Source organism: Branchiostoma belcheri, unplaced genomic scaffold (genome assembly GCF_001625305.1).
Source record: "Branchiostoma belcheri isolate BF01 breed outbred unplaced genomic scaffold, Haploidv18h27 scaffold282, whole genome shotgun sequence".
Classification (NCBI taxonomy): Eukaryota; Metazoa; Chordata; class Leptocardii; order Amphioxiformes; family Branchiostomatidae; genus Branchiostoma; species Branchiostoma belcheri.
The window spans coordinates 173162-188322 of NW_017803890.1; the positions used below are offsets into that span (position 1 = coordinate 173162).

The following is a 15161-nucleotide window of genomic DNA, read 5'->3' on the forward strand; positions in this document are numbered from 1 at the left end:
TTTTTGGCCTGAATTTTTTTTATTGGCCCTTGCGCACTAGTTTGGGGGTCTTCAGAGGATGTCATCCATAAAATTAAGTCAGCGTGGCCTAACTAAAGAGAAGACTGGTGCTGTCATGTTTAGTCCGAGTCGCTGTCCTGGTATGCTGGCACAGGTTTGGTCAGGCGGGTTCTCTCCTCGTTCCTTTCATTGTCACTCCTGGAGATTGTATTGAATTATTATATACAAGTTTATTGCACATACATGTGACCATGAAAATCATGAATATTATATATAGAAGTACTGCAAAAAATAGTTATTTACAGTTGTAAGTAGTGCATTTAAGTACGTAGCTTCATTACAACATATTTAGCCAAGCACACAAGGTCACCCCTACTCTTCTCCATAAATGCATCACTTTTTTTTAATGTTGAATAGGAAGCGTAATGTTAAAAATTATTAGTAATACTCTATGTACAAAGTTATTGATAGGAACTTACCCATATATGACTTCATCTTCTGAGTCATTCAGCATGGAGAATGCAGGGTTGTCTTTGAAGTGGGATTCTGTAAGACATGTAAATAATTGTGTTGAGTTTCTACCTGGAACCAAGAAAAATTCCCTTAAGCCTTGGTCACAACCCGCCGTACGTGCTTATTCTACGTGCAAAAACGTGGGCAAACACAGGGCATCCGTGCGTGGTGAGTACCACCTCTGTACGGAATCCTACGGATTTGATAGCACGCAGACACGCCGTAGAACTTAAAGTGCATGTAAAACTTTTTCTGCGTGCGGTCTGCGGATTCATCACCCGTACGTGCGAGTACGAGCGACATGCGTGCCCCGTACGTACCATACGGAAGAAGCATGTGTGAGTACGGCCTCCTTATAGTAAAGTTGCAATCGCACAGAGATCGTACATTGTAAGCACGTACAATTCAATTACCACTTGTGCAACGAACGATGCACGCAACCGCTCACGGCCATACGTGGCGTGCAGACCACACTCTTACACCTTGTGCAACCGTGCGAGTGACGTGCGTAGACGCCAGTCCTTCCCCACATTTTCAGAAAAAAAGTAGCAGACGTAGCCACCCAAAAAACGTACCGACAAAGGGTTGTGACCAAGGCTTTAGGAAACCATCAGTACTGAAATGAGACTGATCAGTACTTATAATTAGTACTGATTTGCTTCTGATATGCTACTGATATGGCAGTAACTTATTATTCACAAAATATGCATTGCCAAATTTTCAGTAACAAGTCAGTGGCAGGTCACTCAGCACATGTAGTTGAAACAAAGAGAATCTTTAGTTATATAATATAGAAATCAGTAGTTGACAGTAGCAGATCAGTAGTAGATCAGTAATGGGATCAGTGACTGACAGTACAAGATCAGTAGCAGGCACACCAACTTTTGTATCACAGATGCCACATATGGCACACACATACTACAGAAAAAGTGTCATAGTCACTTCAATTGAGTATTAATTTTCTGAATAACTATTCTCCAATTGGCTGATAAATGAAAAATACTACACATAAAGGAATGGTAAAGTGTTATGTTTTTCTGGCTTCAGCAGGTTCTAGTATTCTTACCATGCAGGGCATTTTTGGAAGGAGAGTACACGTATGCCATGGTGTACAGGTAGAAGTTTAGCAGGCCGTAGAACGACAGGAACTCTGCAGGTATGAACTGTTAAGGAATTCTCCTGGTTTGTTAGAAATTATGGAACAATGTACATTACATGTAGCTACAATTACTGAGCATGTTGAAAGTACTGTACCTGCACAAAACCCATAATGTACAACAAATGTACGATACATTGTATTGTGCACCAGTACTTTGTCAGAACGTCTCATTTAAGGTCATATTCGTGTATTAAGGATGACATCCTTTCCATAGTTTTCAAATACTGTGTTGGAAATTATACCGTCTGTAATAACAAAGTTCTTATGCAACAACGTTGACCAAACATTCAACGAAAAGCATGAAAAAAACACGGTCAGGTTTTGCACAAGTATTCACTGCATTTTACAACATACATGTATACGAATACAGACAGGGACAACCTGACTTAAGGCTCTAAAAGGAACTATGCAGTGTTTTCACTTACAGTCATGAATGTTTATCAAAATATGTCAGTTGGCAAAGGATTTTTCTACTTTATGTACAAGGTATGAGACTAGATTCAGCATGGTAGGCAGAAAGGATATAGTTCTTGTAGTGTGTGGCCAAGTCAGCGACAAAGTTGTCCTGTAGTACTCCTGTCCCAAACCGCATCACAGTAATGGCAATACTAAAAGGGAAACAAAATCATTATAATTGTGATCTTTGTCGATATACATTTTGTAATCGGGATCTCAAAGGTAGACTCAGTGATTCTTTCAGATCGTAATCTTTACCCTAACATACATATGAGAGAACAATGGAAGTAAGATTGTGTTAAAAATTTGTTTTCCATTTCCAAGTTGTATGTAATATTTAAAATGAAAGCACAGTCTGCACAGCAACTAACATTTGAGAATAGTACTGTAACAATATTTTATTGGTATTATATGGATATGGAAAATATACCTGATGGCCAGCACTACAAACATCAAAGCTGTCAGGAACTTCAGTCTCAAGTCTGGAAAAAAAAATCTACAATTGAGTATGCAAGTGGTACTTACATGTAATATACTTTTAATGGACACCTCTGTATAATGTCAATAAAAATAACAGACCACTGTTATCATTTACCTTATTGTTTCAGTGTACTAGACTAAGATTGGTGCCATGCAATATTAAAGGTTTAATTTTCCACATTTATGGAAGGGTTGACATAATGATAACATACTAGTAACTATCACCTCTTCAAGATGTCAACCCTGAGACCAGACTGTGAGGTTTGAACCACTCACACTAGAAAGGACCCCTGCTCTTTTTGATAATTGTGGTGGGTTCTTTAACATACTCAAGGTGTGGATACCCTTAAATATTGGACCTCTGCTTTACGTCCTATCCAAGAGGATGTCCCTATCCTAAGCTAGGTACTCATTTGCACCTGAGTCAAGTGAGAAAATATGTGCCTTTCCCAAGGACACAATGGGGCCTGCCTGGGTTTCGAATCCAGAGTTCAAACCTTCAGATTCTGAGTCAACAACCCTAACCACAAAACCACCTAGCTATGAGTGAAGGTGTAAGATCCTTACCGAAGTATGGCATGGCACGCAGCTCGCTAAAGGCACGGACGATCAGGTACAACAGGTACAGCAGATACACCGAACCAATCACGAAGAAGAAAATCTGCATCCCCTACAGCAAAAACATTCAAAACACACAAGAATTTGGCACTGTGACAACAACATCACTTTTTTCAACAAACATAATCATAAAAGTAAATTGCAATGATATCAGCATGATATCGCAATTTTTCCTCATCCCCTTACATGTACATGTATATATAATCATCACAAAAACTGCTTTATAGTGAAATTTCTCACTTACTGTGAAGTTGACTGTGTCCACCTTGTACTGATATGTTGGATCTTGGAGTTCGTTATACCTAAAGAAAGGAATTTGAGTTCTAGTTAATTTTTAATTAAAGCAATGGCATTCCTAACCTGAATGGTACAGAATACAGCACAAGAACTGTACCTAAATATGAATTATGGCTTAGGAAAATTTTTATGTATGAGAGCTTACATGTATGTACATATACCAAGTGGTGTAGTACTAATATGAGCAAAACTGACTCCCAAGTTGCAATGCTTCTAGACAAAAATTGTTTCTAGCTAATAATTTTCATTATCCATTGAATGCTATACATGTACATTGTACTTGAAAATTGACTGCAGTACTACTTACTCCTGCCAGGAGGCGAGTGTAACTGCTGAGATCCACAGGAGCCCAACAATCAGAACCTTGGGCACGTAGAATGTCATGAATCTCCGCTCATACTGTCAGAACATGAAAAAATATGTATTAAGGTTTGACCTTACGAAGATAGCTGGAGATTATCAGTAAATTCTTTGCAGCACACAGTTTCCTAGAACATTATGACAATCTTTTTATAGCTACATACTATTTAGACAATTTAAATCCAGATCATATACTAGTTGTCAGGAAATTTTCTTTAAATGAGAGGGTGAAAATATATTTAGAGGTAAAGCAAAATTTCAAGAACAACTTAAACAGGCCTCGAAATTCATTTTTGGGAATAGGTGCACTGGTGCACCCAACCTAAAAGTTGGGCGCACAAAAAAATTATTAGGTGCCCAATATAAAATGAAATAAATGCATGCTAATATTTGGAGTTTTAAAAGTTCTGGTCAACCTTTTCAAATTCAAAAACCAAAAACAAAATTTTATCACTTTTCTGACACTTAGTCAATAATATACTGTACAGTAGTATACAAATTAATATATTTACATACGTAAACACACAAAAATACTTTATAGAACCAAGGATATCTGTGTATAATGTCCTTGATAGAACACATAAAAAAATTGGGTGCACAACTCCAATTTTTGGGCACATCAAGGTGCACTGCAAAAAAGGAACATGACATCATTCTTGCACCTTCAATCTGTGAAATGGCAAAGCTAAGATACCAGTGTGAATGTATGAAAAGCGCCACCTGTCTGATGCCGTGATAAGCGCAGAGCCAGAACAGCAGGAGTGCACAGAGGAAGGAGGCCTGGAACACGGCGTCAAACATCCCCGGCACCCAGCTGTTCACCAGGAAGGTCAGCGGGAAGATGGGGTCGTTGTACAGCAGGAGCAGTGGCAGCAGGATAGACATCCATCTGGGGAAAACACAGCACAGAGTCAGTCCAGTTTTGGGACTACGTTTTACTCTCTTTTTTTTAACAGCGCTATGGCAAATATGCTGATGTTGTTGCACATTGGCCCACCAAATCTGTAGTGTGTTTCTGGCACACAGTTAGACAGATTAGCCTAAGGCCACACCAATTTAATTTCTTAGTTAACAGATTTTTTAGAAAAATAATGTAGCGGGCGGGCCAAAAAAACAAACAGGCCTATAGGCATCCTATTATGGCCCAAAATGGTACGATAGGAGCCACGAAGTCAACACACCAGGCTGGTTCAAAATTTAAACAATGAATTTTGAACTTTTAATGATACCACTGCATTGAAAGATGGAATAACTGTGTGTGACAGTAAAAACTAGGAAGAAAAGAACTGTTTTCAACTGCTCAGGGCAAAATATTGAGCATTTTGCAGTTGAGTCTGAATTTTTATTTTTATTTGCAAATCAGAAAAAAATGAAGCAGGCGAATCTGTTAACCAACAAATTAAATTGGTGTGGCCTAAGACTTAGTAAGAGGCTCAATGTCCTTTCCTCCACCGTACAGGTAGGAAGTTGTGCAAAGTGCCTTTCCCAAGGGCACAACGTCGGGCCATGGTGAGAATTGAACCTGGGACCTATTGGTTCCAAGTCCAACGCTCTAGCTGTTGTGCCACCGACGTCACACATCTTATTCTCAACTTAAAGACATATAATGCAATTTCAGGGCAACAAAACCAGATTTCCTGGTCATTTTTTTATGTAGTAAGTTGAATCAACCCTATCCCATAGCATACTGATATCTGTGAGGCAAAAACCAATGTTGCTGACAGAAAACGGTTGCTTGTTTTATAGTATAGGCTGGTTCTAGCTATTTATGGGTGGTACCCAAAAGATGAAGAGATGCATAACGTAGCTTGTTTTAGGGCTATTCTAAAAGCTTCAAGTATGAATTGATGACAAAAATGTGCTAAGAAATGGCAGTAAATGTCAATATCAGACAGATTTGTTCACTCGTGCTTACTTTTGTTCGATGGACCAGTCACGTATGGAGAACCTCCTCAAAGAGTGGGCAAAGACGCACTGGAACATAGTCAAGACTTCTGTCAGTACATGTACATATGGACATCTTTTCATCATTTATCTATTATCATTTTCTATCAAAATAACAGAGTATAGACGGGAAAGACAATATTACAAGGAAGGAAGGTGGAGAATATACACACAGTACAAGTATGAAAATGTAAAAGTATGAATTTCAAAATCCTTACCGTGACCATGAATGTAAGCACTAGGAAGACAAATCTGAACCAAATCTCCAGTTGGGTGAAGGTTGGGTTGTACATCTTGAACTGCAATAAACACGGTTTAAATTCAAATTAATTGATTAAATTTTTTGAAATTGCAAGAGTGCAATACACGTGGAACACAGGCAGCTGTTGCTGGTGTTGTGTCCCACACATAGAAACAAATACAGGACAGACGATACTCATTTTCACTTGAGTTAAGTGAAGAAAGCTGTGTTCAGTGCCTTTCCCAAGGGCACAAGATCGGTGGCATGTCAAGACTTGAACCCGGGACCTCTTGTTTCGGAGTCGAGCACTCTGCCATTGCAACATGCACACGACCCACTATTTCAACATGTAGCTGTAACTCTACTATTAGCTAAAATGTGGATACTACTACAGTAAGTACAGTTTGAATTGTCTATGAGTATTATTTTACATTACTTTTAACATCTCATAATCATCTCAATGTCATTATTGACTCAATGTCAATTGATCAATTGTCTAACATCTGAAATGCCTTTTCTTATCAAAACTGGAAGGATAAAATCTTGTATGTCTGTACTACTCACCGAGAACTCTACCTCCGTGACCGGGTACTTGTCTGATGATATCCCAAAGAACACGACCCTGACCAGGTACGTGGTGAAGTCCAGATATCCCAGGTGTAGGATTACAAGGTCATTACACGTCTGAAACAAAGGTCATACACGTCGATGAAGGTTAGGCCACACCAATTTAATTTCTCGGTTAACGGATTTGCCCGCTTCATTTTTTTCTGATTTGCAAAAAATTTAAAAAAATTCAGAATCAACTGCAAAATGCTCATATTTTGCCCTGAACAGTTGAAAACAGTCCTTCTCTTCCTAGTTGTTACAGTTATTCATCTTTCAATGCAGTGGTATCATTAAAAGTTTAAAATTCATTGTTCAAATTTTGAACCAGCCTGGTGTGTTGACTTCATGGCTCCTATCGTAACATTTTGGGCCATTATAGCATGCCCGCCCGCTCCATTATTTTTCTAGAAAATTGGTGTGGCCTTAGACATGTATATACTATTAGGTAATAAGATACAACAAAAGACTCAAGCAACTGGATATGATTTTGGAAACGGTCAGATTTCACTACCTTTTGTCATTGACACTGGAGAGTTGTCAGAAAGGCAGGTTTATATATAAGCCAGAACTATTGATTGATATGCAAATAAGTGAAGACAAATTTTTCAAACAATATTTTTTCAAACAAATGCCATACAGTTAGAGAAAGTGTTTAAAGGTAAAACTTTTGTTCCAACACAAGGTATACTGGTAGTTTATCCCTAGAGCTTGCAACCAGTCATTCTGGTCTTCTTCAGTAGACTGACCCAGTGAGACTTGTCATGTGGCTTCTTTGAGGCGTGACGTCAACACTGGGTCAAATGTTTAGGGAAGTCACGTGACAAGTCTCACTGGGTCAGTCTATTGAAGAAGATAGACCAGAGTGACTGGTCGAAAGCTCTAGCTGAGAACAATCCCTTGTGTTGGAACAAAAGTTTTAACACAAAACAAAATTGTAACTACATTTTTGTACCATCACAGGTGAACTTTCATGACAGTGAGGTCCTGTGTGTCCTTTTTTTGTGAAATCTTGACCCTCTGAAAGTGAAATGCAACTTCCTGCATTTTGAGGTGCAAATTTTGCTGATAGACTAGTAATAAACTTACTGCAATGATATTTCTTCCTGTATATCTTTACATGAGGATAGGGCAAAATTTTTGTCCATCATTAGCAGAAAAATGCCATCAAATGATGCAAAGACGGATGCTGGCTGGGAATATTGATGTAAACTCATATTTCATTATATCAAAGTATGAGGGCCTGCATGGGGGGGTAGTGATTACGAATTACGCCAAATTTTCGCTACCGATTACGAATTACGGCAAAGTTTCAGAGCTGATTACGACTTTACGCTTTGCGGCTAATGTACTGTTTAATAATATGAATTACGTCAATTTTTTTTACGGCTGCCTACGGTTTACAAAGAATAAAAATGCCTGACTACGCCTTATGGAAAAGGGCATGCAGGCCCCCAAGTATAAGAAAAGAGTGGAATTCCTTACGTCCTTGTTACAGTGCAGTGTTCTGGAGTGGTTGTGTGTTCTGTCTCCTGTCACCAGGACTGAAGAGTCGGCAACTTGGCCTTCCACTACAACACTCATGGTGAACCTGGTCTTGATAGTGTCACCTGGAAACAGGCCAGAAAAACATATCTTGCAACATGTTTCATTGATATTAAAACCCTAAGTCCTGCGGGGCCCATATAATAATATGGGTTGCACATACAGTACCATCTATATAGCACCCGGTGTATGTACAATTTGGGGGTATTTCTTGTGCAACGCATCAAACCGCAACAAAACCCAACGAATGCGGAAGTAACTACACCACCGCAGGGCAAAAAAGTCAAGGGTCTATGACCTGATTGAGACATCAAATTCTTTCAAAATAGTGTGTAACAAAAATGCCAGCAGGACAAGGGTTAAGGTTACACATCCAGGTACACAAGATTCAAAGACAAATTATTTTACTTGATTAATCATGGATCTCCGTAATTTATCCAGTACTGTAGTAGAGTTTGATTTGTCTTTGAAGAATTTCCAATTATTTGAATGTCTGAACTGTCATGCATTTAGGCAGAACATCTCTGTTTAAGGTCATATTCACTCACATATATTTAAGGATTATATTTGTCTATAGTTCTCAAATGTTGTGTAATAAAAGATATTGTCTGCAATGGGCAAATTTCTGATGCAACATTGAATAAAACACCAAACGAAAACCATGAAAAATTTGGTTTCGAGCATTTCGAATCTGCACAATCATTAAGACAAGGGTATGTGATGTACTTTTTGTGTAATGTTACCGTTATATATAGTAACCTAGCAATGTTTGATACTGCACACATGTACCTTTGGGATTTTTTATGAATATCTTGGATGTTAGCCACAGTTGTTGGTTGAAGGTGGACAGGGTTGGTGTTCGTAACTGGAACGGTCCAGTCTGGAAAAAAAAACAAGAAGAAAACACTGCATCAGTTGTTCTTAAGCTTCCCTACTACAGTGATTAAGTATGCGTGGATTTGCAGGGCTCAAAATACTGGATGCATATGCACCTTAGAGCAAGGAACTTTGGGGCTGTGCAGTATTTCATTTCTGATTTCTACTTGTACCTGAACCTTCATTTGCCTATGTACAAAATTATTAATGTACTAAGTTTAAAGATACTTGCATGTGACATATAGTGCTGCATACCTAAACCCATATTAGGTGCAGGTCCGGATTCAAGTCCAGAGGTTTAGGTTCAGTTCCGGACTTGTAAGTTCGGACCTAAACCCATGGCATATACAAAATTGCATGTTGGCAACCTTGCAATGTTGTCTGGGTGAAACTTTGGCCACATAACATGGAGGCCGACACTTGATGATGCCCAATGGCAATGTTTTCTTCATTTTGCAGCAAAGATTTTGCAATCTACGGAAGGTTTTAGGTGGTTTGGAAAAAAGGGGGGGTACGTGAAATGGTCTTTTATGGTAATAAGTCTGGACTCGACTCTTGACTTTTAGGTTTTTTTGGACTTGAACCTAAACATTCGGATCCAAGTCCAGTGAACCGGTATGCAGCACTAGTGACATACATGGATTTTTTTTCTGTACTAACTGTTACCACCTATGACGATTTGAAAAGAAATGATAGGAATGTTTTTTTTATTATGATCCATACTAACTCTTCCTAAATTCTGAGTGGTGCAGGTAAAATTTGTCTGGTGCAAGTAATTTTCAATGTCACCAATATGCAGAAAAAGATTTTGAGCCCTGCTTTGACGTATGTAGTTCGACAGGCTAGGTGAATGTCGAGTGTTTCTCAATCAGCACTTTACAACATAGCAACCAGTTCTTTGTGTTGTTCAACAACATGTGTACATACAAAGGTGTACTGTTAGGACAATGAATTTAAAAAAATTCCTGTTTCAAGAACGACCCTAGAAAAAACAGCCAACCCTAGCCTTTTTTTGTGTTGACCCCTTCAAGGGACACTAATTTTTTGAGCTGATCAAACTCTTCTAAAAATCTAACTTCATGATCTTACACCTGAGTGAAGAAACGTTGTAAAATCAGTTTTCCAACATTAACATTGAAAAAAATTACCTTCTGTATATGCAACATTAAGTGCAATGTTTGTGGAGCCTCACGGACGGTTCTAACCAGCCTAAAAAAATTTCCGTCATCTCAATCTTGTTTGCCATTGATATCATGTCAAGTGTAGTTGGTGTGATAATCCTAGGAAGTCAGGGAGGGGGCATGCTCCCCAGGGAAAATTTTGAAATCTTGACCTTCTGAAAAGCTGTTTGCTGCATTTTGTGGGGGCAATTTTTGCAGGTAGACTAAGCCAAGGAGGTTAAATACAAGAGGCTTGTATTTAACCTCCTTGACTAAGCTAAGTTTAATGACATTTCTCTCCAAATGCCGATTTTTGTCTGTCGAAGAGCAGATAATGGGCAAAACTTTCATCTGCCATGAGTGGTAAAATTCTGTCAAATGACAGACAGACGCTGGCTAGAACATTGGTTAGAGCCATTGATACTCACCGCTAAGTTTTCCACCTTTGGTGACTGAAGTGTGGAGGCATTCACATCATGCTCCGTCACAATAGGTGGACCTGTAGTTACATTAAAGATCAAGTTACAGGACTGCAAGGTATGTTTTCTTTAGTCAAGAGCAATAGTTTTTAACTACATGTTCAAGAAAGTTAATGGTTTTCGTTTGCACAAAAATATTAACATGTTTTGAACAAAATCCAATACATTTTTGCCTTTTAAACGTATAGCTGGTCTTCAAGAACATTTTGTGCTGTATATGCTATTAGTATGTAAAGGGTACCTGTAAGGTGTTACCACTATAGTGATTGTTTGCTTCTGAACATGCAGTATAACTATATAAGCACTTCGGCAGAATGTACTGTACAAAATATGACTACACATAGTGGCATACTTAGGACACGCCATCTATTATGAGTTTTCAAATGCTGGGTTGGGAAAGATATCATCTTCAACGGGGAAAATTCAGATGCAACATTGACCAAACATCCAATGAAAACCATGAAAAGTCTGTGTTTTGAACAGGTGCAGTACGTTCTGCCGACATGCTAGTACAGTAGCTCTAGAAATTGCACTACTACTATAAATTCAACCTTAATGCCTTAGGCCACACCAATTTGATTTGTTGGTTCTCTGATTTTTTCAGAAAAAGATATGAAGCGACAGGACGAAAAAAAAAAAACCAGATCTAGACATCCTACGATAGCCCCAAATGCTCAACGATAGGAGCCATGAAGTCAACATACCAGGCTGGTTTGTAATTCAAACAATGAACATTGAAATTTTAATCAAACCCCTGCATTGTTAGATGGAAAAACTGTAACTAGGAAGGCAAGGAAAATTTCTTCAACTGTTGGGGCAAAAATATTTTTGAGTTTTTGAATTTTGGAGTTGACTGAACCTGAATCCTTTTTTTTTTCTTTGCAAATCCCAAAAAAATGAAGCGGGCAATTCTGAGAACCAATTGATTAAATTGGTGTTACCTTACATACTAGTAGAAAAGGCATACAGACCACATGCAGTTAAGGTCAGCGGGTTGTTTTGTGTGATCATGATGTTGACTTAATTCCTGTGTATTCGTGAGTCTCGTGTTTACTTTACATGTATGTAGGTAAACAACAGGAGTGTTTACTCACCTGCCACTCCGATAAACACGGACACAGCGAAGCACATGAAGAACCCGGCGAACACCAGCACAAACTGTCGCTTACTGAGGGTGTACAACCGCATCTGTACGGACCTGGGGAGGGGGGCAACATATATAAAAAACACTGTTATAGACTATTACTAGTACTAAGGCAAGTTTCACCCTATCTGGTACACAGAACGATAATTTCCATGTATTGTTGTCATGTCCAACTCCCATATGCACTAATACATAGGTCGATTTCTCTTTATTTGATCCCAAAAGTAAACCCAAAATCATCCATACATGACTATACTGTAACTCATATACTAAAATATATTATAGATATAATATTTTGTAACTCTAGAATAGCTTTGTAGTCTAGTTGTTAATATACTGCCCACACATTGTACCAAGTACAATATTGTTGAGTAATAAAGTTCATTCATTCAAAACGTTATTATATAACATTTTTCTGTAATTTAAAGAAAACTTTCACTTTCATAATGACACTGCAATATCAAGTTTTCTATGGATAAATGTTAGTGCTAATGTTATATACACATGAATGATCCATAAAATTTTGCATGAGCAGAGATATAGAATAAGGAACAGTACATGTAGAAACACAGAAAAACACAGTACAAAATACATGTACAAATGTAGTTATATAAGACTATAATTTACAACACTTAACTGTTACATGTACATTGTAAATTGTAGTCTTAACGTTATATAACCAACGCTACATTTGTTACATACGTTTCAAAACATGCCTCACAGAGGCTAAACTATAATTTAGAAAATTTGTTTGTCTTACAGAACATATACTCATGTAATCCCTCTGCAATTTAGACATTTTCAACGTTTTAACACAAATCATGACGCAAAAATTAGGAAGAAAAGTAAAAGTGCCACCTGTTCAGGTGCAAACACCTGTTACAAGTTGACGTGGAAAAAATCGGCCTCTCAAAAATTTATCGCCAAAACAAATACATTTGAAAGCATAATACACTAGTTATAAAGCCGCGAATCGCTCTAAAATACTAGATACATACGACTCCATTGTTGATTTATGCTGGGAACCTCAGACGCTGAAGGTTAGGTGGAAGAAAGTGGTCGAAAACTTAGAGAAAGTTTTCTTCGGAGCCAAGTTGGTGCAAACGTCTACTCTGAATTCAACATGGCGGACAAGCGGCGCAGTGCGCATGTCAGTGACGTCATTGTGTACACCATAGCCGACGTTTTCCGGGTCACGAACCGGATATTCCAAAAATGGATAAAATAAATGAAAAAAATGATAATAACAAATTCTCATTTGTATCAATGATATTTTACAGGATCTACGCAATATCCTTGTTTGTACTAGTATATAAATATGGTATAGATTTTCCTCTACATCCATTGAAAATTTGTTTTTTCTAAATACAAGATTGGCTCTCAGGTGCAATAGTAAATTAGAAATGAATTCTCATTTGTATCAAGGACATTTCATAGGAATCTATTCAATACCCCTGTTTGCGTTTGCGTATCTAGATATGATAAAGATTTTCATTTACATTTAGAATTGCATTTTTTCTCAATACAACTTTATTTACAATGTTTGCTTAAATCAGGTGCATTTGAAATTTGGCAAGACAGTTTACATAGCCCTCAACCACAGTTTATACGAGTTACGTTAGAATGATGCTGTATTACAGTGTTCAAATTTTACATTTTGGGCAGGGGAGAGATGATTTCAGTGTACTCTTTCTGTCGACAGACAGACAGACGTTGGTTTTTATAGCATGATTGGCCCGGTAGTCTTTGCATAAGTCAGAGCAATGGCCTCCTAGCATCATGGTGGCTCCGGGCATTTGTCTGAAGGATAAATTCCAGGCGCCTATTTTCCATTGAACTAACGAGGATCACAATTAAGGGGACTTTACGTATAAAAGGCTTTACGTGTGTTGCCTTTTCAACCTTTTTTAACACAATTGAAAGGCACTTGATTGTCCAGTCTACATGTATGGTACGATGTTTTTGTCCTCATATGGTTATCAATAATTCATCTATGGAGAACATACTTTCCCTATGCATAAAATTAGAATGCTTATTAAATCATATATGAACGGAAAAATCAAAATATACATCATGCTTAGCGTGGTGGGCGTAAGAAAACGTACCTGTAGCAGCGATCATGGTTGTAGGATTCTCCGATGTGGGTGCCGAAATTACTGAACACGTCGCTAAAGCTTGCCAGGAAGGAGCGGAATTTTACCGTCCAAGGCGTTTCGTAGGAGGCGTAGCCTAGAGAGTCCATGATGGTACGACGTCAAACCGTTATGGAGGACAGACAACGTCTACAGATGCTTTATATCAACATCCCTGTTCAATATACAGGGATGTAAACCAGGGCTCCATATTGTCCACGCAGCGACGATTCTGAATAAATACGGTATCGGATGGATGGCGACCTGTTTTGAATTGCTAACACTTGACGACTGCGAGCGGCCGGGCTATTCGTTCGCTATTATTCTGGCTATTACGTCAAGGAGGAGAACTGAATATTAATGATGCTAACCCATTAAATCGCCCGCACGCATCTGCCGCATTCCCACTGGGCGCCGTGCTGCAGTTTCTAATAGTACCGGTAGATGTCATCACAGACCGAACAAATTAAATTCCCATTTCGACGTTAGACGTACTCTCCAAGCAGAGGTTTGGGTTTGGGGTTATTTTTAGCGTGTTTTTAGGCTTTTTTTATCGAGGTTTCTCTTATGCACTGAATTTTTTGGGGGGTGTGGAAAAAAATTTCAGTGCAAAGGAGAAACCCCGATAAAAAAAGCCTAAAAAACACGCCAAAAATAACCCCAAACCCAAACCCCTGCTTGGAGAGTACGTTAGACGCATTTTGAATGGTAGCGCTGAAAAAAGACAAAGCTACTTATAAGGAAGGAAACTATTGTGTTTTCACGTTAAATATTTCCTTCGCTAAGCAGGACAGAATGAAAATGAATGGGCAAAAGTTTGAATGGACTATAGTCGTTACTACTATTGAATGAAGTAGCGTTCTTGCCTTACATTCTATATATACCAGGCCCTTGAGATTTCAAAGCATTGAAGGTGCTATATTTCCCGGATCACATGTATACGGCGTGTATAGGCTTACATTCCTACAACAAGCCGAATGGAGTCCATTGAGAACACATGTTACCTACACCCTAGGGATTGTTTGTTCAAGAGCGATAGTGTGTATCCCGTCTTGGATACCGGCGCTACTGTCTTAGCCACAACACTTGCAACCAGGGAAGGAGTTGCTACTTCTTTTACTTCGTTTTTTCATTTATTTATGAAGATTTAA

The 15161-nt window shown here is 38.4% G+C and overlaps 1 protein-coding gene across 2 annotated transcripts; it reads right to left on the reverse strand.

Moving 5' to 3' along the window:
* Window positions 1–14320, reverse strand: LOC109472797 (transmembrane protein 181-like). Of its 2 annotated transcripts, none has more exons than XM_019772663.1 (17): window positions 13984–14320; window positions 11829–11932; window positions 10684–10754; window positions 9009–9099; window positions 8160–8284; window positions 6633–6752; window positions 6046–6126; window positions 5799–5857; window positions 4604–4772; window positions 3831–3922; window positions 3471–3528; window positions 3176–3278; window positions 2559–2610; window positions 2198–2280; window positions 1580–1669; window positions 480–546; window positions 1–198 (listed from the first exon to the last, which is right to left on the reverse strand). In XM_019772663.1, the coding sequence occupies exons 1-17, from the start codon at window positions 14118–14120 to the stop codon at window positions 120–122; spliced, it is 1581 nt and encodes a 526-aa protein (XP_019628222.1). In that variant the 5' UTR covers window positions 14121–14320; the 3' UTR covers window positions 1–119. The 2 variants fall into 2 exon arrangements, with proteins under 2 accessions (XP_019628222.1, XP_019628223.1); XM_019772664.1 differs by lacking the exon at window positions 13984–14320 and adding an exon at window positions 12877–12976.
* Between the last annotated feature and the right edge of the window lie 841 nt (window positions 14321–15161).